At 44.6% G+C, this 25,213-nt stretch overlaps 1 protein-coding gene across 1 annotated transcript in view; it reads right to left on the bottom strand.

The window, feature by feature from the left end:
- Positions 1–929: 929 nt before the first annotated feature.
- Cdyl (chromodomain Y like) overlaps positions 930–25,213 on the bottom strand; it is a 126,005-nt gene continuing 101,721 nt past the window's right edge. The window contains exons 3-7 of the mRNA XM_038335031.1: positions 19,707–19,963; positions 18,340–18,512; positions 13,005–13,215; positions 3,550–3,693; positions 930–2,469 (exon numbers count right to left, since the gene is read on the bottom strand). Of these exons, the coding sequence (XP_038190959.1) occupies positions 2,311–2,469; positions 3,550–3,693; positions 13,005–13,215; positions 18,340–18,512; positions 19,707–19,963 (944 nt within the window). The 3' untranslated portion in view covers positions 930–2,310. The remainder of the gene's footprint in view (positions 2,470–3,549; positions 3,694–13,004; positions 13,216–18,339; positions 18,513–19,706; positions 19,964–25,213) is intronic.

Below are 25,213 nucleotides of genomic sequence, written 5' to 3'. Positions count from 1 at the left end.
GCAAGCCTTGTGTGGGTAGGGCATAAAATTTCTTTTCTTTTCTTTCTTTCTTTCTTTTTGTTTTGAGACAGGGTTTCTCTGAAGTTTTAGAGCCTGTCCTGGAACTAACTCTAGTAGATCAGACTGGTCTCAAACTCACAGAGCGCCACCTGCCTCTACCTCCCAAGTGCTGGGATTGAAGGTGTGCGCCACCACTGCCGGGCTCCAGTTTTGATTTTTAAAGCCACTCAGACTATTCAGAAATATAATCTGACAAAAGCCATTTCCATCTTGACAGAAGCTCCTTAGGCAAGAGGAGGTCATCAGGTAGCTGTGAAGTATACTTTCCCTAGGGTCTGGCCACCAACAGGCTGAGAGATGCTGCTGCCCAATGGCCCTGGGTCCCGTTTTCCTACAATGACTCGGATGACGAACCAGTATGTGTGGTTAATCTCTGCTTTATTCTCTCAAGTCCTGGTAGCACCCCGGGATGGCAGTGTCCAGCTGTCCCAGGCCTCTTCTTCCTCTTCTGTGACAAGTCTCTGCTCAGGCACACCTTCCTACACATTTACACAGGGCACAACCCAGGGCTCTCACAAGCTTCAGGTGATTCACACCTTGGGACAGCAAAGTCACAGGCTAGATCAAGTTGGCTATGAAAGAATACAGTAAGAGAAGCCACCAGGAAAGGCAGTGACAGCCACGGGGCTGAGGGCCCCTTAAAGCATCACTATTTCGTAGGTGCCAATTTGGTGAAACACACCTACCTTTCTTTGGCGTAGGCACCCATCCATCCGTGTGAATATGAGAAGGAGCAGTGGACTGTGGACTCGTCTCTGAGCCAAACACCAAAGTTTATGCACGTTTGTGAACCTCATGAAAAATCCCAGAGGAAAATGCCCCCACAGGAAACCTGGCAAGGGAAGACTTCATCGAGAAAGACTCCCATGTGTTAAGAAATATTAGTTTTATTTAACCAGTTTTCACAGCTGAATATTTATTCTATAAAAACTTTACAGATTGTACAGTTTATATATAGTTCAAACTACGGAACAAAAGAGCAGGTCCCACAGATGCAAAAATACTGTACCAACCCATCCACGGTAAAGGCAGATTTACACACTGCACAGCGCTCCACATGGCTGGGGAGGTGTCAGTTCTGAGTATAAACTTCAAAACTGTACAAAAATAAGGTTTTCGATTTTATTTCCATCTTCATACATTCAATATGATTGCAAACCCAGATGCCTAAGTCGTAATAGGCGCCTGTAGTCAGGAATCAGTCCCCACTCCACGGGGTACTCATGAACACGATACTGTGCACAGTATACGGCAGACGTAAATGCAGAGACCGCAAACATTAAATGTCAAATATAAGGTAGTTCTTCTCTGTTTTGAAAGGAGTTTCTGTATTTAATAGTGTGCCGAGAGAATTTTAAATTAAATAAAATATATTCTAAGTGAACCTAAAAATTACACTTTATAAACATAAAAATACTTTTTTTGGTGTAATACATCATTATCTGCAGATAGACAAAACTGCAAAGTAGTATATCTCACCCAGCCACAAGAAGCACTTATGTAGTTATTTTTCAAAAGGGTAAGAAAAAAATATTTAAACCCACTAGCGCTAATTTATAACTTAGCAAGTAGCACTCAAGCTAGGGAGTGATTCACTCTGCACCATCACCTGCTTTCCGCCACAGACGATGCTTCTTCATGTTAGCTGGGTAAGAACGGGGTGCAGTGAGAACGGGAGAACCAGCGGGCATCTCAGCACGAGCCCGTAGTTCAGGACAGATTTTCCAACCTTGATGCTTTTCCCAAGTTGGTTTTAATTTTGATTAGAATTTTTTTCAGTACCGAGGTACTTGTACCTCCCTCGGCCTCTTAGATGCGGGAACATGTTTCAGAGATTTCTGCATCTGTTTAGGTATAGGGCGGGGGGTGCTGTTGGCTAGCACTCTTTAGGGTCTGTGATCTAGATTAAAAAAAAAACAAAACAACCCACCAAAATGAGTAAAACAAACATTATTGCAAACTCTTCTGCCACCCTAAATGAAAACATAATTCCTTTAAAAAACACAACTAGCTTACAAGAAAATTAGAGCTTCTAAGAGCAGTCTGGTGCTCAATTACATTTTTATACTGTGTATACTTGAGTATAAAATAAGGACGTTTGGACAAAGAAGCTTTGTAGTTATTTTTTAAAGTTACAGTACTTAAAAACTCCTCGGTAATAAATAGCTTGGATGTTTCCAGTCCTGCTTCCAAGCGTGGGCTACTGCTGAGGATGACTGGGAGCCACTGATGTCCTGCTCAGTCTGCCAATCAAAACTCATCGATTTTCCTCTGTAAGTACTTCAACATGGAGTCCATGCCCTGGGCGGAGCCCCAGATCCTCCTGAGCACTTCACATTCTCTCTCGTTCGCCTGCTCCAGCTCCATCTTCATGTTACAGCGGACCAGGGCTTTGGACTCTTCCAGGACCTGCGGCAGTGACCAACGAGAAAGGAGGCTGGTTGTTTACAGGTACCAAACCTTTTCTTACACACATGATAGCAACCATTACATCTTTACATGTTGCCAAGCTGTGGTGGCACACACTTTTAATCCCAGCACTAGGGAGGCAGAGGCAGGCAGATCTCTATAAGTTCGAGCTAGTTCCAGGACAAGCTCCAAAGCTACAGAGAAACCCTGCCTTGAAAAACCAAAAATCTTTACATGTAAATTCACTCACAGCTTAGTACCATTAGCCCTGCACACTTGTGAATTCCACATCCCTGGGACTCAATCAATCTTGGACTGAAAATATGCAAAAAGATTTAAAAAATGTTTAATGGAATATGTAGGCTTTCCTATTTCAAAATGCAGCACAGCCCTTCCTCACAAAGCACCGCACGTCATCTCCAGAGATGACCTGAAGTATACACAGAGGAACACACTGTGTACAGGATTTCAACACTTGTGGATTCTGGTACCCACGGTGGAGGGATGTACCATGGGAATAGAGGGATGCCGAGATATTTAACGCTGGACACTGAAACTTGACATGGCTCAAGCTAAGAGGTGGTTTGTTACACTGATTCACACCGACCAAGCGTGGCCACAGCACTATTGCTGTGGGATAATGTGGAGCCCCGAGTGGTTATCTACTCTACTGAGGTTCAATGACATTTCCCAAAGAGACTGCGGGTAGAATTTTCTAAACAAAACAGTTTAATTTCATCTATGGGAGTCGCTCGTGTATCTGCGTGAGCTTAGACAAGAGCTGGATTGATCACTTGGGACATGCCACACACCGCACTGCTAAATCAGTGTTGTTAGGAGACCACGACTCAGCACATTTCCTAACCAAAATCCCCAGTAAGAAATGGTTAGCACTGGATGGGGCATGTGAGGACTATGTTTCACACTGGTGTCCATTGCTACATCAAGGCCAGGCACAGATCCAATTTAATCTCTGTGGAGGAAGAAGAGGCTTTCTCTCCTCATTTAAAAACAAGCACAAAAGAAAACAAAACCAGTATATACATATATATATATATAAAAAAAAACACTTCGACGTACAACTGGATTACATGAAGCCAGCTCCTTGATGCGAACCATGACTTCTTGGGTGAAGGTCCCTGGCCAAAACACCTGGGAGACCAGGCCCTTGCCACACGCCTCCTGTGCGGTCAGCTTGCGCCCACTGAGCAGCATTTCATTGGCCTAAAATGAAAGAGTAGACACGATGTGAAACACGAGGGGAAGTGGGTGGAGAAGATGTCTTGGAAATTCAACCCTCAGAAATCCAAGCTGAGGGTGGACTTCTGAAGACGTTAGAATCGCTTCATATCCTCTAGTGGCCACTAAGAACAAACCACGGGCAAAGCATGACCAAGTGGGTGGATAGAAAAGTAGTAATACCCTGTGCCAGTCCAAAAAAAAAATAGAAGAGAAAAAGGCTTGCTTCATGATGTAATTCGGAGTCACACAGACTTGGATGAAGTCCAAATTAGAGGCTATTTTGTGGTAAATGAGGTTGCTGGTGTAACTTCCCCTATAATTCGAGTTTCTCCTCTTAACACTGGCTCTTCCCACGCAAGTCAACGCATTAAAAATGCAACGTGGGTACCTGAGTCAGTAATTCGTGCTCTAAGGGGACTGAACCCAACCATAAAACTACATTTTCCCTCTTGACAATGTTCTAATGTCACTGCTGGGGGGGGCCACGCTTCTGTCATACGGACACTACCTATCCAGGAGGAACTGAGTGTACCTCAGCTACTGTCGTCCATCTTGAGAGGTTCTGAGTTACTTTACAAGATGGACTGGAGAAAACTAACGCAACTTTACTTTTGACAACGAGATTTGAGGCCACTGTTCACATCCTGGCAGAAGGTGTATGGACCTCACGTCAGTAATGACAGGATCACAGTTGCTGTGGCCGGCTAAGGAGGTTTGCCCAGCACAGATAACCTTGCCGAGACTTCAGTGGTCCCGAAGAGGCCCAGGTAAACACCCTCTAAATGCTCCTTTCTTCAGAGGCAAAAATTACAGAGATCCTACAGTGACCACATGCAACCCTGAAATCACAGGGAATATTTGAGTCTTGTAATGTACAGAGCACACACACCATGGAGGTCAAGTGTGCAGCCAACCCGCTGTACTTCCAACAGGGCAGACACTGTACTGTAAACGGGTGTGCGTGTGGCATATGTGCGACCTCCTCATAAGAGTCTGCAAGGTTTTGAGGGCATCATCTAAAGTGTAGACAGCCATTTGAGCTTAGTCGTGAACAAGCTCACAAGCCTGGAATGTTCTCTGAATGAACAGACCCCATGAATAATGCAGAGATGATCTATAAACATCTGTAAGACCCCATTTGACCTTATTTCTGTAGTTAAGTTTCCCTGCAGGAATACTCCAGGGAGATGAGAAAGGGAGAGGGCCCCGATGTCATATGCATAAGTAGGGAGAGCTCTGGAGCACCCAGAATGTTCTTTCTTTGGAGATGACACCACCAGTCATGTAAGTTACATGTGTCCTCAACACAGTGGAAACTAATGAACTTGCCAGGCCCAGGAAGCCCGTCTTGAGCATTTCTTCCCATGCTGTCCCTTGGGACCCATCTGTCTTTAGTTACTCTCTTCCCCACCTTTGAGACACAGGCTAGACCAGCCAGCCGTGAACTCGTGGTCTGGCTCCAGCATCCCAACACGCCTTACTTCATTTCACACACTCCCAGGGGGTGGTGCTAGCTTCCAGTGTCCATCTCTGTTAATTAGATGGCCTGTTTGGGCCAATCACAACTGCCCTGGCTCTGGCCTACACATTGTCTTGGCATCTCACTCCCTTCTCTTGGCCAGTCTAGCTCTACATCCATATGTGACTAGACAACTTTTTATGGTCTGTGGTTCCCCCACCTCACCCCCTATTTCACATGGTTAAGAGGTGCAGGACAATAAAAGGGTAAGGCAGAACTGATTCAAGGCTGTGAATGCATTTCATGTAAACAGGCCATGAGTCAGTTTAAAATAGAGGCACGAAGAACCAACAAATCACAATAACCTACAGCCCAAATCCAACCACCACCAGCAAACAAAGACCCATGAAGAAAAAAAAAAAAAAACATTTCCTTGGTCAGACTACATAGGCTGAGCCCCAGTCTGTCACTTTGCAGTCTTAAAATAGAGAGTCAAAGGTGTGGGGACATTTCTGTTTCAAGCTGTAAGAGGATAACCAAGAACGTTCTTGTGGATGAACTTGAGGTTAGCAAATCAGTCCTTAGATTGGTACATCGAGTACATACACAAGCAGGATTTGGTAGTGAAAGGTTCACAGATGGGGCCTATGTCTGAGCCTGGCCCATCCTTGTTCTCCCTAGCAAAGACTTCCCAAAGTGCTAATACTGTACTCGTCCTGGACGGTTCCTGAGCATACGGGGTGGGGATTCTTAAGACGGGGCTGTAAAAGGGGCACGGTACACAGCAGATACTCTACGGTGGGTGTCTTAGGAGCGGTGGTGGCAGAATGCAGAGCAACAGACTCCCAGGCTAAAGCCACACCCACCAGCAGTTAGGCAAGCGTCGGGTCCCCACAGGACATGCTGAGGAAGGCTCACAGTCTCATTGGAGGTCATTTTCTTCTGACAAGGGCATTTCTTCAGTTTAACCCTCCTGGCAGAACTCGTACACACCTGGTAGGGAAACTTACACTTGTCCCAGGCTCACTTTGGCTACACCGATGTGTCACAAAAGAGACTGTATCCTTTTAGGAGTCACTTTCAACAAGAGCTGCCACCAACACAAGTCACCTCAATAGCATTTAGTTACTTGTTGCACAGGCTTTAGTCAAAGATGCTGCACACAAGGTGGGAATTTACACTGTATGGGGCAGACACTCAGTTGCTCCAGAGCAGGGTTCTGGAGGTATCTGGAAGAGCAGAGTTCAGCAGGCTCTGAGGGTATCCTGGACTCGAGGGAGTGGGGTGGGGTCCTGTTTTGGAGGATGCAGAGTAGCACCACTGTTGTGGAATCCTGTAATGTCTCTAACCGTGGCTATAAGCTCTGTAACCAGAGTAGAGCTATACCACCCAATTCTAAGTTGAGACAAAAAGCAATTATTGGCCAGGACTCATTCATCTACCAAGGAAACAACCCATCGAGAAGGAGGCGTTTATGTGGACTGATTTCAAGCTATTCTCTGGGGAGCTTTCCAAAGCTAATGAATTCTTTAAATTTTAAAATTATACTTATTTAGTGTGTGTGTGTGTGTGTATGTCCGTGCTTGCGTGTGCTCTTGCGCGCGCTGCAATGTACTTGTGGAGAGGGGGAGAGGGGGGGGGGAGAGAGAGAGAGAGAGAGAGAGCGAGAGAGAGCGAGAGAGAGCGAGCGCGCATTAGCTGCAATGCACTTGTGGAAAGCAGAAGACAGCTTGCAGGAGTTGGCTTTCTCTTTCCATTATCTGGATCCCAAACATCAAACACAGGCACACCTGCCGAGCCATCTCAGTGATCCAAAGCTAGTGAGCTCTTGATGTCTTCACATTGACAGCATTTGATTCATAGAATGCACTTCTAAAAATGTACCCGCTCAGCAGTATACACAGGTTCAAGACTGGTCATCTCCTCCACATGGGCTCTTTGTGTGCACAATTACCCACCACACACTTACATATAGGAAGAATATACTACCAGAGTTTCAAATTTAGCTATAACAATGGTTCTCAACCTCCCTAATGCTGTGACCCTTTAATCCAGTTCCTCTTGTTGTAATGACCCCAAAACCATAAAATTATTTTCATCGCTTCTTCATAATTGTAATTTTGCTGCTGTTATAACCCAAAATATAAATATCTTGTGTTTTCCTATGGTCATAGGCTTTACCTGTGAAAGTCTTTTGACCCTCAAGGGGTCAAGACCCACAGGTCAAGAACCGCCGGCTTAGTAAGTGATAAGAATTCTTTACAGCCAGAATTGGAAATAACTGTTGTCAAATGATCTACTTTAGCAATAGCTCACAATGAACCTAAAGCTGGTTTTATTGGTAGCGAATGAGCTTTGATATTAATCTTGGTTGTAAACTTGATGGGATTTAGAATCACCATGGAAACAAATGTCTATGAACGTTTAAGTCAAGTAAGGTCAGAAGACCCACCTTAAATGTGGGTGATATTACAGGTGGGGTCCTGTGGTGAGCCGAGGTGAGGAGCGGAGCTGAATAGCAGCACTCATTTCGCTGCTCCCTGACTGTAGACGCAGTGTGACTGGAATCTTAAGGTCCCTGCCATGATGGACTGTACCCCAACTGTCCCCCGAAACAACCCTTCAATTTGTTCTGTCAAATTATTTTGTTCCAGTGATACAGAAAATTAACCCTTGGGATCAGAAGTGGTTGGACTTTGGGGCTAGAAAATCCCTAGAATGCTATAAAAAGGGCTTGATTAGTCCTTAGAAAACAGGAGTGCGGAGGGAACACAGGGACAGGGAGGCCTGGCTCCTGATGCTCCCTCGAGCAACAAGAACTCTATAGGGAACTGGGTGAAAGGCCATTCATGTAATATTCTGGCCAATAATCTGGATGCACTCCACTCATGGCTAAAAAACGCCAAGTGAGGCTGAATACAGAATGCACTCATCTATTTGGTGGAGGAAAAAACCAAGACAGGATAGCACTCTGTTGGGTGGCAATCACACTGCTTACTGCTCTCATCCAGGTCCAAAGTAAAAAAGCAGCAAGTGGAACAGAAACTTCATGAAAAATATGTAGCTTAACGAGGGAAAGGATACAAATGAGTTTCAAGTTAACAGACAAGGCAAATGTAATTGTTATGAAAACTTGGCACTCTGCCCTGAGACATCAGGGATGGTGCCCTGAAGGAAAGACTCTACTTGGAAGGTGCTAATTTCTAAGAAGGCAGAGTCATTTAACAGGAGAAACTGCTGAAGAATGGCTTCCCTGTTCAAAAAGAATTGCCTAGGAAAGTACTTTTGTGTACATCATACAGCCAAGGTACAGATGCCTCTAGAGGATCTCAATCGGTGGCTTGTGGCCCCTTTGGCAAACCTGTCTTCAAAAAAATACTTACGTTACATTCATACCATTAGTAGAATCAGAGTCATGAAATAGTGACAAACATAATTTTATGGCTGGCAGTCACCACAATACAAGGAACTGGATTAAAGGGTCACAACATTAGTGCTGTGGGACAATGGTCTTGTATCCTGTCACTTGTATTATTTTTTAACCAAATGGTGATTGGCCAGTAGCCAGGCAGGAAGTAGAGGCGGGGTGACAAGAACAGGAGAATTCTGGGAAGAGGAAAGAGTCAGTCTGCAGTTGTTATCACCCAGACATAGAGGACACAGATGAGAATGCCTTGCTGATGAAATGTACCAAGCCACGTGGCAAACTCAGGCAAGAATTATGGGTTAAGAAGAATTAATTAATAAGCCTGAGCTAACAGGCCAACCAGTTTATGATTAATGTAGACTTCTATGTGTTTCTTTGGGAATGAATGACTGTGGGACCTGGTGGGACAGAAACTTTGGTCAACACATTAGGAAGGTTGAGAAGCACTGCTACTGTGCTTTGGTTCATGGGGATCAGTCTCCACCTGGTATGGGAGGTCCTTCTGTTTATGTGTTGCTTTCATTGGTTAATGAATAAAGAAACGGCCTTTTGATAGGGCAGAACTTAGGTAGGCGGGGAAAATAGAACTTAATGCTGAGAGGAAAAAAGCAGAGTCAGAGAAGCCATAGATCCTCTGCCTGAGATGGACGCTGGTTAGAATCTTGCAGGTAAGCCACAGCCATGTAGTGATACACAGATTAATAGAAATGGGTTAAATTAAGATGTAAGAATTAGTCTATAAGAAACTAGAGCTAATGGGCCAAGCAGTATTTTAATTAATACAGTTTGTGTGGGGCCAAGCTAGCCAGGGTGGCTGGGACAAACAAGCGGGCCATCTCCTTGCAACATCTACCCAACCAGGGCTAGTAGCATAACTTGGAAGCACTGGCCATATGGTACTTAAATGTAAAGATATAAGGTACAGACATAAAGATGCAAGATTGACAGGGTCAAGGAATGTCTTCCAGGGTTTCAGTGACAATGTTAGGCAAGATCTAAGTCCCTGAAAGGTTACTACACAAATGTGAAGATTAAGTCTAAACTGTAATAGTGATCTTGAGATGCTGGAGATGGAAGGATTTTGGGACTCTATGTAATGCAGGTAGCAGAGATTGGGGGTCAGGAAATCCCCTTGTCCTTTTGGAGTCCAGACAATTCTAGAACCAGTCCCAGATGACAGATAAGGAACAGATACAGGATTTGGTGCTTGGTCTACTAAATTTGGTTCAATCATATAACTCCATCATTCTCTCTGGATGTGAATATTTATTATATACTACTGTGACTTAATAGTATAAGATTAATTCGAATTTCACATTAGACTTGGACTTTTAAAGTACTGGGATTATTAAAAAGCTACAAAGACCTATATTATATGAGATGGCCATAAGCCATGGAGTAGAAGGTTATAAGGTTAAAAAGTGATATTTGCTTGTCAAGTTGGTAAGGAGCGGGTTTATGATGGCTAATGCTGATTGTCAACGGGGCTTAGAATCACCATGAAAAAACTCATGGTTAAGTCTGTGAGGGATATTCCAGATTAGGTCAATCAAGGCCAAATACCACATTAAGTGTGGGCTGCATCATCTCATTCCCTGGGGTGGGGTGTGGGGTGTGGGGGTGTCTAGAGAAGCAGTAACTGGCAAGTGCCAAAACCCTGGTGCCATCACCGTCCAACTGTGAGTCAAATAATTCCTTCTGTGACTGGCTTTTGTCAGTTATTTTGCCCCAGCAATCCATAAAGTAACTAGAGGAGTGTGAAGGCTGCAGGGAGATTTGCTCTCTTAGGACAAAAATCTAATCCCTAGCAAGTTCCTCAGGGAAAAGTCTTCCCTTGCTCTTTTCATGTCTCTAAGGAGAGGAAAGTGGGCCCCAGCTGAATGAAGACTGCTATTGGTGACCATGGGAGAAGGGACAAGGTGCCATGGAGGCTCACAGCGAAAGGCAGGAAGGTTATACTTTAGCTCTGGTGTTCTAGACAAGAACGGGCCATTCTTAGCAGCAAAGGATGCATCTAGCATCAAATGATCACACTGGAAATGTCCCCTAGACCCACATACGAAATGTCCACAAAAGTGGGGTATGTCTAGTCATGTATGTGGCATAGAAAAACCAAGTTTAGTTTAGGACAATACAGACCTGTAGCAGATATGTGGCCTTGATGAATGGCCAGGGGCCTGAAGAATGGGGGACAAAGGCTTGTAGGGGAGAGGTGTGTAGAGGAAAGGAGGGAAGGATGGATAAGAAAGAATGCCACCTGCTGAATCGTGTCCATATTCAACAGGGAACCCAACCTTGGACAGGACACTGAATTGGGTGCAACTCCTAACACTGGCCAGTCTTGGTTGCTTGACCAGGGTGGACCTGGCACTATAGTCACACAATTTGAGGGGTGGAGCATCTCACCAGTGGCTCCAAAATACCATGTAACTTTGCTATTTTTGCTTGACTGTCCTGCCAACAGAAGATACCAAAGCTTGATGTGTGGAATCATTCCCAAGGACACCAGTCTGTTAGTTCCTGTTAGTAAGAACTGATGCTCTCAGCCTGTTCCAGCCCACAGGTACTGTGGTTTTATCGGGTTTGGGAGTCTGGAGTACCAGGGTAGGGCACTGGCCAGGAGACCCTTCACAGCAGAGGATACACAGAGGTGTTAAGACCATGGTGCCCCTGTTGGGTATAAAATGTGTGTCTAAGATCCAGTGAGTGGGTGTTTTCTCTCACTGGTAGCACACACAGTATCCCAACGACCTTTCAGCTGCATCTTATCTTCAACAGGAGCGTGGCACGACCAGGGACTTGAGAGAAGCAGGATGTTTTTTGTTTTCTCCTCTTTGATGACAGCCATTATGTTCTAAGTAGGGTAGTGATGGGGGCTGAAGCCCTTGGGTACAAGTATCCCAACAGACTGAACATTAAGGCTAGCAGAAGGGGAGCTGTGGGAGGGCATGTGTGGCCCTGAGGCCAGCCTGGCTGTGGAGACTCGTTTGTTCTACTAGCTTTTGTTTTTCACATTTAGTACTTGAAATGATTTTAGACTTACAGAAAAGTATTGAAAGTTTAGATAAGAGTTCCCAATCCTCTATATCTTCCTAGGTTGCATTTTTGACAGGCTGCATCTTAAAATGATAAACCCTACCAAATTACCACTGATTTCCCATTATTACTAGACTATAAATGGTACTGATCTTGCCAGCTTCCTCACTGATTTTTTTTTTTCTGTGACTCAGGAGCCACCCATCCTTCACCATCTCCCACATCTGGCTGCTTCTGAGGAATGTTATTCAACAAGTACAGTTTAGTTTTCTTGTTGACTAGACTCAGCGGTGTTCCTTGGCAGAGGGTCCTCAGTGTGAAGGCTGCGGCGTCTCTGCATCTTCTGGAGGTGTTCTGAGGTCCATGTACAGGTTGACTGCAGTAAGGGAGTATCCGCCACACTTTCCACCACAGCCAACAAGAGGAGGCAAATATCCTTCCCCTTCTTTGTAATTCTTGGGTGGTTTTGATAGAAACTTACTGCTTAATGTCCCTTTCTTCCAAGTTTCTCCCAGGAAGAGGCCCTTTGGGATTAGATGAGATATCCCTCCTTCAAATGTGCAAAAGGTACATCTTCGTGGTAGGGGAATGGACTATGGTGGGCAGAGACAAGTGGTTCCTTCCAAGAGAAGTCTGTTACCCCATTTGGGAGTGGCACTGTTGGCAGATGGCTATCAGCTCCACAGGGAAGGCATTAGTTCCACCGCCATGCTAATGGGCAACATTCTTTTGAGGTCCACACACGATGATGGAAATGAAGCAGCCATGCAAATCCATGGGGCAGATGCTTCAGAACCGTGTGTGTGCACGCGCACACGCACACGCGACATCACAGCCCAACGGCCCTCTGTCCAGTGTGACTGTCTCGCCAGCTTTTTAACAGGTGTTCAGTGCCTGGGATTCTCCCTCCCGAAGTCTCTTGAGTTCTGCCTCTGGAGAACCCCATGCCATTACTTTTTGTCTCAGTTCAAGGACTAAGGAACAAGGTGTCTATAGTTGCTTGTCAAAACATAACCTACACTGTAAGCACGAACTATTACAGATGAATTTTAAAAAAAAAACATTAAAACAAAACAAAACAAGAGCACAGAAGTGGGGAGACCCTTTCTTTCCCTATGCATACTACCCCTTTTTAGTAAAGAATTTTCAAGTGCCAATATGTATAGTGGATATCAGCGTTAACTATGCAAAGCTGTAAGTTCACAATAGTACATAGTTCATAGTATTCCATGAACAAAAACCAAACTGTTTGTATAGCTGGGATGGAAAAGTCCCCACAGAATGGCACAGTATATACATGGAGTATAACAATAACAAGCCAGATCTCTTCAGGATGTCTTCTAGAATGATTTTGTTTTAAATGGTACTCACAGACGCTCCTCCCATAATCTTGGGAAACATAACGGTAGAGCAGCCATCTGGACTCTGTCCGAAGGTGGTATAGGGTGTTTGAAACCAAGCCTTTTCGTTAGCCCAAACCACATCACAAAGAGGCAATATGGAGGCTCCTAGTCCAATGGCTGGGCCATTAACTGCTACAATAATAGGCTTCTTAAACTGAATGAAAGTATTCACGAAGTTTCTAAAATGAAAAATAAATGGGGAATTACTGAAAACATTGCAAATTTGAGCAGATGAAAAAAAGTCTATCATGGAATTCAATTCATCAAGATGTAAACTCTTATGGAAATTATTAAGAGATGAGATTTGCTTAAGGTGTAGTCTCTAAAGCTGTGGACCATGGGTTTATTCGCTGTATGTAGTGTGTAAGGCTTAAAGACAGCCTGGCCATGACATGGCCAGTATATCTTAGCCCTTAGCCTCTGACAAGCCAGGAGCCCAGTCACATTATAGGACTCACGACCAACCAAGGAGTGGTCCTGATGAAGCTTGGTCTGTGACAAACCAAGAATGTTTGAAGGGGAGTGAACCATAGAGGATGAGGTGTCAGAAAGCCCAGATCTAACTCTGCATGTGACTTCTAACGGCTGCTGAAACTACACTGAACTAGACCCAATGCCTTCCAAGAGATAAAGACGGCAAACAAGGCCAGTAAGCACTCCGAGACCCCACTGCACGGGAGCTCAAAGGACATTCAGCCAACGAGTGGGGCGGCCATCACAGGGATGTGCATTTTAGCAAACCCAGCCAATACTATCTGGGAGCTGTCTCTGGGGTCAGACTGAAAAAGCAGGTCACTTTTGGGGATGGGGAAGGTTGGGTATCCCTCTCCCACATATGGAAGCCAGCTATTTATTCAAAGATAGCTCTGTGTTATGAATTTTAACAGGGTGGAACAAAGAGAAAGAACCAAAATGTACCGACCAGAGTCCCTCATAGGCAGAATGAGCCACAGGTCAGAATGGGGACCAACTAGAGCTTTTTATGACTGGCTCCTCACTCTGGGCCTACTCTTAGCACTGAAAAGAGCTAACAAATTGTTTTCCACAACTCACCAATTTAAAATGCTGCGGTGATAAGCTTGAACCTCTGAAAATCCTAACGCAGCAGTTTAGGTTGTCCCTAGCCCTGAACACCTGCAGAACGGGTCAGACAAGCTTTGGAAGCAAGCAGTCTTATTGCCTTCTGAGAACTAAGGATCAATAACCTGGGATGGGACTACATATCCTATGCGGTTCCTGACACCTTTTGGAAAGATGACTGTTAAACTGTTGGTCTCCATGGCACAGAGCAGATATTCCCAAAATATGCGCTCTAGGTACCCAGAGTGGCTGTCACAGTGCTAAGATCAAGAAACCACAATGGAATGGTAAATTAACACAACAAGAGTGATCACAATGCTAAAATAATTGTACAGAGAAATAACAAACGGATTTACCATTTGCGTAACACACTATACCAGTTTACATGCTTGCAAAAACCAAAAATCTGTTTCTAAAGTCTTAGGGGAAAATCAAAACTTGGACTTTATTGTTGTAGTGACTTTAGCTGGCTCTTTGTAAAAGGGTCAGAAATCCAGTCTGGAAGAAAGAGCTCCCCTTTTATGCAGGAACTGATCACTCTGAGGTGTGAACCCAGATAACAGATAAGGGGCCACACAGAAAATCACCAAACCCTCACAGCATCCTGTCCAGTAGGAACACCCCAGGGCCATGAAGGCTTAGTCTTGGGAGCATCCAGCCCAGACACAAAGCTTCCTGCTGTGGAACTAGTGACTGTCCCTGGTCTTAGGTTGGAGCCCTGACTAGCCAGTCAGCAACAGGGGAAGGAGCTGCCTATTACTTTTGTTGAGAAAGGCTTGGTATAAAGCAAAATTCCTGCTGGAAGAACATTTACTAGCTTGGATATCAAAATGCTAGGGACTTTTGGGAAAATGAAGCAATGAGAATCCAGAGCTGTTAGCAGCCAGCTGACTTCCCTTTCTCAGCAGAGTTTAACAGGATGGAGTAGAAGAGGAGGTCAGGCTTCAGGGGCAGCTGGAAAGAGCGGCACTTCCCACACAGTCTAGGCAGCTGCTCGAGTCCTGGTCCACAGACTCCAGAAGCCAAATGAGTAGATCGCTGCTCCTTCTGTCTTTACCATCAATGTCCTGGATATTTTATTATAATGAATCTTCAAAGTGGCTATCCCCAGTGTGTCTGACAATGCAACAGGCTAGTGTTTAACTCAATCTTCCTTTCTGACTTTCAGAAACTCAAGAGTTTGACTCATTGTTTTAATGAGTTTGACTCATTGTTTTAAGGGATTTGAGATGAGGGACACCACAGAAACAAACACAAATGAGCAAGAGGAAGGCTAAGTGAGTCTGATGTGACCTACTATTTATATGACCTGCTAAAGTGTACCAAGAAAAATTCCTACCAATAGGAATGCATTGCTTAAAGAAACAGGTAGGTTTCAGTGAAGCAGGGTTTGTTGTTTGCTAGAATATTAAGCCAGCTTTACAATACACGTGGGGAGGTTGGGAAAAGAAATGAAGAAAATATACATTTAAAATTACAATGTTCAACAAATGAGACTATTTGAATCTGTCTTGATTTTTTTTTGGGGGGGAGGGTGTCTTTTCTGTTTTCCTAATCCCAACACCACTAGTCTCTGCTGCTATCAGAGTTAACTCAGCACTGGAGGGAAGGAGTCTCAGGAAGACTCAAATGGAGCTCAAGGAAAGCAGACTTGGAAAAAGGAGCCAAGCTCTGAGACATTGGCTGACGAGTCCTATTTTTAAATCAATCAATCATCTCTATATCTATCTATCTATCTATCTATCTATCTATCTATCTATCTATCTATCTATCTATCAATCAATCATCTCTAGGCCAGGGCTGTCACAAAACATACTTTTCTGTGTGGATCCAGTGAACACATGGGAAAAAATTTAAAGTTGCTACAAGGGGCAGGATGATTGGGATAAAAATGAATCTCAAGTTTCCACCCACTGATCCCGAATGGGGGCAGAGGATGAGGAACGTCTAAGGTTGTCTTGGATTGGAGCCCCGCGGCACCATTGGTTAACTGTGCAATACTACTATAAAGTTGTTTCATGGGTAATGACAATCTGCCAGGGACTTAGGCACATTTAATTTTTCAACTGAGAAAGACTGTGCCATCTACTATTTTACCACAAGTCTGAAATTATTTAGAAGACCAGATATAACAATTCTGAATAATATTTAGTAAGATTATACAACTTCAAAATTCTGGGGAGAAAAAGATCAAGTTATGATCACACTCAGAAAGATACCTATGAGGGCACAGTTCATCTTTTGAACATGATAGTGCCACGTACAAACTTCATGCCCCAGAACTATGCAATAAACTTGTATTAAAAAATCAAAAGCCGGGCGGTGGTGGCGCACGCCTTTAATCCCAGCACTCGGGAGGCAGAGGCAGGCGGATCTCGTGAGTTCGAGACCAGCCTGGTCTACAAGAGCTAGCTCCAGGACAGGCTCTAAAGCCGCAGAGAAACCCTGTCTTGAAAAAACAAAAAACAAAACAAAAACAAACAAAAAACAAAAAAAACAAAAAAATCAAAACAATTAAGTTTTAAGTAAAACAATTAATTGTTTAAAAAATTTATATTTTATGATTTTTTATTGGGTTTCATTTATATATAGCTATCTTTGGTTGTGTGTGGCCCATGGTTGGACACTTTTGGAACAGATGGTGGTTTGAAGATGATGAAATACGTTATGTAAGGCCAAAGCAATGCCTCACCACTCCAAGGTGTGGCGTTCCAGGGCCAGTAGGCAGCACCCATGACAGCCTCTTGGGGGATCTATCAAAGCCATGATCTGCCACACCTCAGACCCACCAACACAGAAAAACACACAAACCCACCCTTACCCTGCTGTGTGTCTCCAGGGGGCTTATAGGGGGTCAGGAAGCCCAGTGCCCAGCGACAATACTTAGTCCTGGCAACCTGGAGCCCACTAACTCTCAGAGTCTCAACGCTAGGTCTACAGGGACCTGGCAATTTGGGAAAAGATACAAATACTTCATTTATTTGCAAGCCTACAAGTCTTTGGATTTCTAATCTGCTACAAATTAAAAAGAAAAACCACAAAAGGGTCCAAAGAGGTCATGTGAGGATAATGCACGTCTAGGAAGGTGGGCAGGAAAACACAGACAGACCTTCCTGGTAGGTGAGGGGCTTTATTCATTTTAACTAAAAGTAACCTCTGAAAAATTTAGACACTTTTAATTATACCAGCAGGGATTAGCAGAGTCAAGGAGATGTGCTTACAGCGGGAGGTTCTAAGGAAGGCACCTCAACCATTAGGACAAACCCGTGAAAAAAACCAACCAGAGGGGAAATGGATGAGTCTCCAGGTTGGTCATGTTACACAGAGATGGCAAGCTGCCAAGTAATAGTATAGTTTATGTACTTAATAGAACCAAAACTAAATTTTTATTACATACATACATATATTAAAATGCTTATATTGGGAAGGGCATGTTGACTATAACTAAAAACATACTGTATACTTGAAACTTGTTAAGAAAGTAGATTTCAAGCTGGGCAGGATAGTGGCCTGGATATAATCCCAGGACTTGGAAAGCCGACATAGGAATTGTCTAAGGTCTGATAGTCTATATAGCAAGACCCTGTCTCAAAAGAAAAAGAAAAAAGAAAAAAAAATGTTTGCAATATTCTCACCTCAGAAGTGTGAGGCCCAACTTAGGTGATTTAGTCGCTTTACAACGTACATGTCTCAAAACACAGCTTTAATCATTTCAAAAATTTAAAAATATATCCAGAAAAGATTGGAAAAACATACAAATAAGGTAGTATGTTTTCTGGGATGAATATAAGAAAAATAAACTTTTAACAGCAGTATTTATTTCTCTGGGTAGTTAGAATGAAGTTGGGGCGAACAAAGAATGTGCACTTACACTTAAAAAAAAAAAAAACCCCAAGAACCACACCCATTATGTGACCTTAGGAACTGTGCAAAGCCTGGACAACTCAGAGGGAAGAGAAGACACGGTAGACTACTGCACCACAACGCTCCCAGAATGCCCTGCGCTTAAGCCAACCCTGAAATCAGTGTTCTGCCCAAGGCAAATAGTAACTTATGCCAGGGCCATAGAGAAGGCAGAGGATTTAATTAATCTTGTTACCAGTGCCTTTCAGAGGAAGATGGACATGTTATTCCTGAGGCTTATACAGGCTTATTCTCTGAAAGACGGGTACCGTGCAAAAGCCCAGAGCGAGGCGCGGCTGAAAACCCCCGTCGGTGCTTACCTGATAGCATCCGCCATCTTAGTGCTTTCTCGCTTCCTGTCGTCCGTGAGGCGCCGTATAAAATAAATAAAGTCCAGACCACAACAGAAGACACTGCCCACCGCGCTAAGCAGCACCAGCTTGCTGTCGTCGGCCGCAGCTGTGCTCAGGGCACTCTGAACTTCTTTCATCACCTGGAAGTCACCACGAGTTCAAGTGGTCAAGAGCACTTTGGGTACAAAATCCTACAAGGCACTTTTTTAACGGGACAATTTAGATCTTATAAAAAAGGCATCTCCGGTCTATGCGGCTCACTCCACCCACCATTACTGTAAATACTCTGCACGCTTTCTATTTTCTATCGCCGGAGATCAGAGCGCTAGGGGTGGAACAGGAGCACAACTGCACGGGGAATTACGAACACTGGTGGAACGGCACGCAGATCGGCACCACCTGGCTCTTGTACAGTCTCTGTGGCTCTCAGCAGACCAGGCAAGCCACCCAAGAAATCTACGGGAAATTCTAGTTTGGACAGCAGGTGGCACATTCAGCCAGTTTCAAGAATGAGTTAAGTTCTAGGGCTTTTGGCTAGAGCAACCTAACACAATAGGGACAGATGTCTAAATCATTTGCTGCCTCAGTGCACTGAGTAGGGATACAGCATGGGAGAGCATACAACTCTTGGAATGACCTCCATGAAGCATATGAAAGTAACTAACAAGGCACCCTGCAGTCTAAAGGTGGACCAAGGACCTGCCCTATTTTGTGACTCTGGCCAGATACCCACTTGCCCAAGATGTGCGCAATGGTAGACAAGCAACCACTAGAACTCAAAACTCTGATGAGGCACAAGTTCAAACACACTGGATTCTAGAGCCGTCATGGAATTGGTCTCCTAACTTTGTACACACATTACCCTGGATCACTGAAAAGTCCCTTCTACTAGGGACTACTGACAAGGACATGTGTCTGCTACAATGCTAATGGCATCTGTACAGCAGGATGACAGATTCTTTGAAGGGACTAAGACCCATCAAGATTCTGATGAATGCTGAAGTAAAGCCAGTGTATACACATTTACACGTGATTTTAGGAAGGTCACAGGGTCACCGAGCCCTATGATCTACAGATGACTTAGGGGGAGGGGGAGATGAAGAGGGAAGGATGCAGCTACCATCCCCACTTCAAAGCCACAGTCCCCACAGCAGAGAATGGAGCAGCTGCTTAGCGCCCTCCTCCTGTGAAGTGTCACTGTGGCCACAAGTGTGACGAGAAGTTAAGCTCCCCAGAAGTTTAGAAAGATCACAAAGAGTGCCACCCAGCAAAGCAGGCCAGGACACCAAGGGCACGGAGAAGCATGAAGCCATAGCCTGGGGTGTGTCTCTCACCTCTGGGTTTAGTGAGTTATTCTCTGAAGATTTTGTGGATAACAAGATGTGGGTGAAGCCATCCTGCTTCCTGACGACAATGTCTCTGTATCTGTAGGCACTCTCTGTCTGCCTCACACTGAAACGCAACCGCTTGTCAAAAGGCTGGTCTCTTCTGTCGTCAATAAATTTCCTTTTCCCAGCTGTCACTCCTGTAACAGACGTCTGGATGGTAGCTGTTCCGTTGGCTGTTAGCGCATCCATGAACGGAGATGTACCTGCCAAGAGTTTGAAACCACAGTGGTCTGTGATGTCCTACCAATCCTTTCCCAGTGTGGAGCCTCTGAATTAGACAAAGATGCCCATCGCAAACCCAGGACTTGGCTATGAAAGGACATCACAAATTAGAAGCTTGCCCAAGTTTATTTTTAGTTTTAAAGAAATCAGCTTCTTGCCTAACTAGTGTCCAAAGAGAAAAATGCTGGCCATGCACCCATAGAAAAAGGAAGTGAGAAGTCTGAGCCTTGTAAAGAATGGGACTGGTTCTCGAGAATGCATTCAAAGTCTGAGGATTTAAAAAGGGAAACGAGGCTGACTGATGAAGATCTGAAGAGCTATCTCCACCTATGTTCAAGAGGGACCAAGAAAGACACACAGGTGAAGCCATGAACATGTCTTGGCAGGCCTAGGCAAAGTGGCCACTGCTCCCTGTGGATATCACAGACAGCAAGGAGTTCTTCTTCATGCTGCCCCAGAAGATGCCTATGAGGTCTGTCTACTGGACCCACAATTTTATCAGTTTGTTTATTTGTGAGACAAGGTCTCACTAAGTAGCCCTGATTGTCTTGGAACTCACTATGTAGACCAGGCTACCCCTTCCTCTGGCTCCCAAATACTGGAATTAATGGCATGTGCCATTTTGGTCAGCTTCCATGACATTCTTTTTTTTAAAAATATTTATTTATTTATTATGTATACAATATTCTGTCTGTGTGTATGCCTGTAGGCCAGAAGAAGGCACCAGACCCCATTACAGATGGTTGTAAGCCACCATGTGGTTGCTGGGAATTGAACTCGGGACCTTCGGAAGAGCAGGCAGCGCTCTTAACCACTGAGCCATCTCTCCAACCCCCTCCATGACATTCTTTAAATCAGCACGGGTTTTGAGCACAGCTTGGGGAGGATCTGTTGAAGACAGCTCTCCTTTTCCCCAATAGCATCCCCTCACGCATTGCTGCTCTTCAGATACTGGTTTTCAACCAGTCTTGGTACACGATTCCTCAACTTTTTTTACTCAGTGTGAGAGATCAGCCTCATTATGCATGCTGGGTACATGCTCTGCCATTAAGCTACTGTCTGACCTAAAATATTTTTTATTATAATAAAGTGGACAGTCAAGTACCCTGACCATTACAACAGGAGGAAACAACATCGTCTGCTTTAATCTTTGCAATAAAAACCCTTCAAATTTAATCTTTTCATGGATCTAAGCAGGATATAAATGCACACGTTTTAAGACTCTAAAAATAGAGGCTGAGGAGATGGTTTAGTGGTTAAGAGCAAGTGTTGCTTTCCCAGAGAACCCGAGCTCAGTTCCTAGTACCCACACGGCAGCTAACAACCATTTGGGACTCCAATTCCCAACGATCCTATTTTTGACTCTTCAGGCACTGTGTATACACGGTACACAGACATACGTGCCGATAAAAACACCCATACACATAAAAAAATTTTTTAAATCTAAAGATAAGCCGCATGTAGTGGCACCACAGATCTGAGGTCAGTCTAGGTTATAGGATGAGAGCCTGTGTCAATTACGTCTCCCCTAAACTAATGGTATAGCATTAAGTGCTAAAAAGCCTTCCACCCCACTTCAGGGCAGGCTTTCTAAGGTGTCCTTCCTGATGTTTTATAGGGAAAGAAGTATGAGCATTTTCCCACGCCCCCATTAAAGAACAGGTGCTAGATGACTACATACACAGGGTCTTGCACACGCTGCTACCTTTGCTTTTACTTGTATAAAATGGTACCCTGGCATTCACTCTCTCTCAGGACATTATTGTTCACAGGAATCACCATAAGCCACATTAGAATTTGTTTTTACCCAATTCATAGTGGATAACCACTAATGTTAATGGGTTAATTCTACTAACAGTGGTCTATATCACTCCTACGCAGGCAAATCCAGACGGCATGATTCTAGAGAATTTGTGACCTCAAGCTTTCCTTCCTGACTAGAACACCCAATGGCACCTGTCAGGCAGGATGTTGTTGAATTGCTCTGAAAACTTTTAAGTTTCACTTTCTTTTCTGCCAGATCCTTCCCAACTGGTACTCAAAACCTGAACTTCTGCCCCAGGCTCTCTCCGCTGTTCTTTTCAGCACCACTGCCACGCCCACCAGTTTCCCCAGTCTTCACCAGCACCACTTCTTCCTTGCTTCTCCATTCCCCGACTCACTTCAACTCAGAGCCAACACTGCCAGGTAATTAATCCATTTAGTACAGAGAAATGAACCATGTATGATTTTAAAGTACTGAACTCAAGTAAGCAAGACAGGGGCATGCACGTGGGGAATTGAAAGTTAGAGACACTGGCTGTGCCCAGAGTGAGCATAGTCATGGGGATAGGGTACATAGCTCAGAAGAGGGGCTGGGACACCGAGGGTTGGAGATCAGTAGATGGGAACTGATTACCAGAGATGATACTGAGACAGCAGGCAGTCCCTCCATGGGAAAGAGCAGGTCAGTAGCAAGGCTGGGAAAAATGCAGTGGGTTAATATGATTATATGCATGCACAGCAATGCCATAATAAAACCCACTAGTTTCTACAATTGGTACACACTACTAATTTAAAGTATAATTGTTAAAGCTTAAAATGTAAAAATCACCAAAGGCTGTGAAAATACAATCAACTTGCTGTACATGGTGGAACATGCCTTTAATCCCAGCACTTAGATGGCAGAGGCAGGAGTATTTCTGTGAGTTCAAGCCAGCCAGGGCTACATAGTGAGACCCTGTTTTACCAACCAACCAACCAACCAACCAACCAACCAACCAACCAACCAGTAACTTCTGGCTCACTGTGCTAGAGGATCCTGTTATCCACCTGTGAATAGCATGAAGCACGACTTAAATAGGAAGTGCTCATGTATGGCTGACTTGCCATTACATAACACCGACACCAAATTAAGTCCTTGCCTATAGCATCTGTGTCTGTCTGCACTCTAGACAGTCAAGCCACATGTTCTTATACCCATCCAGGTGTGTGCCCACTTCAGGATCTCCTAACACACTATTCCTCTGCCTAGAATACCTTGTCCTTGAACTCAAACGGCTAGCTTCTTTTGCTCGCCTGGGCATCACCAGCAAGTGTTCCCACACCTACTCACCCCTCATGCCGCCCCCTTGTCATCACCCCCTTTATAAGGTATCCCCCTAAAAGTAGCTCTCATTGCACTCTCATATATAATACTCACTTCTGGAATACCCCATGAAGGCCTGTGAAGGCAGGGCCGCTGTTGAACCATCTACCTTCCTAGCCCCAGTGCTCACAACACTTCAGAGTTATTTACAAAGTCCAGTTCTCACACAGCTAAGCCAGAGGCAGCTGGTTCAACACTGGAGCAGAACAGAGCTGGAACAAGATCCTCCATATTGCCAATGCTCCCTTTCAGAAGGGTGCGCCTTGGAAATGAGGAAGCAAAGCAAACTCCCAGTCTCAGAAAGCTCCTCCAACCTTTGAAGCTTCACAAGCCCACCCCCTACTCCCACGTGAAATAAGGACCAATGGCCGAGGAGGGGACACTGAGCTGTGGGGCTGGCTCAAGCAGGGTAGTGAGGCCCAGAAACATAGTTTTCCCGAGGACAGTTAGGGCGAACTTTCTGGTGCTGCAGTGGCTCCTCTAATAACCCCAATAAACTCTCTGGGCTTCTTCAGCAGGGTGGGCGCAAGCCTCAGCTGTTGGCCTAATGTTCACAGCTCCCAGTAAAACCACACAGCTGTAAACAACTGCGTGTGGAAGGCCTGGGAAGAACTGTCCTTTACACCATAAACAAAAATCCAGGGACTCAGGGGACAGCTCTCATGAAAACACAGGAGCCAAAGTTCCTCCATAGAGAACGAACCGCTGACAGCCCTGACCATCAGCGTCGTTCCTTGAGTCAAAATCTTAACATTTCTCAAGGAAAGAATCATTTCTTTTCGAACACTTGGTTTTCTTTTACCAACTGAAGAGTAATGAAAGATACTTTCAAACCCTGGTGCACAGCCTGGGGGCAGGTTTCCAAGAATGACTGGAATCTGCTTCCAACCTAGAAAGGCGCGGTGCTTTCTCGTCTCTGCTAGAGGCTACTGTTGTGGTCTGAATTAAAAAATGTCCCACACCAGACATATTTTTGAGCACTGGGAGACTGTGACTCTCCAGGAGGTAAGGCCACGCACCAGAACTGGGTGGTAGGGTACTTGGGCAGACCTTATTAGGTTGTACCCGCCCCTGTGTTCTGGGAAGTTTTCTCAGGTTTTTTTTTTTTCTTCTTTTTTTGCTTGCCCAGATGTAAGTAGGCTCTTCCTGCCACCATGAACTGAGCTGGTCCCACCATGCCTTTCTTTTGTGATGACTGAAATCCCTCTGAAACTGTAAGCCAAGCCCTGCCCCTGCTTCCTTAAGATGTATGGCCCACAGCTACACAAAGGCAACTAGAACAGACAAGTATATATCACCAGACGCTGGATGGCAGGCAGGGAGGGCAGCGTAAAGGTGTAACAGCATTCTACCCAAGGGTAGAGGAAAACACTGGTGTGCGTGCAGTCTAGTAGAGAACGACTTTTGAGGATAGATCCTAGAGACCTAAACTGAGAATCTTCAGAGCTTACACAGGGCTGGGAGTCCTCAGAAGCCCTGGTGAGAGGTGTTACATGCAGAGCAAGGCACAGACACACATCAGCAGTAAACCTATCCTGGTCTAAGATAAAGATGTGTGGAATCACACCAACTTACAGTGAGACAGAACCAGCTGATACTTCTGCCTGGAACTCCAGTTCTAGGTGACCTGATGTCTCTGGCCTCCATGGCACCTGCATTCCCATGCACATACTCACAGACATACACATAATTTAAAAACAAACACAAATTTTTAAGTATATAATAAAAACCCAACACCTTAAATTGTAAAAGAATCAATATCCAGCAAGCAACCCGAGGCTGACAGGAGAAAACCAGGACTGAAGTCCAAGATCAAATCACTGAATAGGAAGAGATCCCCAAACTGATGAGATTAACAGAAAAAGACATTTCAAAACTAATTATCATCCATATGTAAAGACCAAGAGTGGAACAATGACCCATAAGGGGGAAAATTCAGACATGCCAATTTGATAGCCTATGGAGTGCTAGTCAGTCCCTAAGCAGCCAAGGCAGACAATACTAATAGACTACAAGGTAATTACCCCCAGAGGGGGAAGAGGCAGCAAAGTCTTGCTCAGCGCACTGTTCCAGGGCTGTGCAACAATGGTCCACATAGAAACAA

Source organism: Arvicola amphibius, chromosome 6 (assembly GCF_903992535.2).
Source record: "Arvicola amphibius chromosome 6, mArvAmp1.2, whole genome shotgun sequence".
NCBI classification, from domain to species: domain Eukaryota; kingdom Metazoa; phylum Chordata; class Mammalia; order Rodentia; family Cricetidae; genus Arvicola; species Arvicola amphibius.
This window is presented reverse-complemented; position numbering and strand designations above follow the sequence as displayed.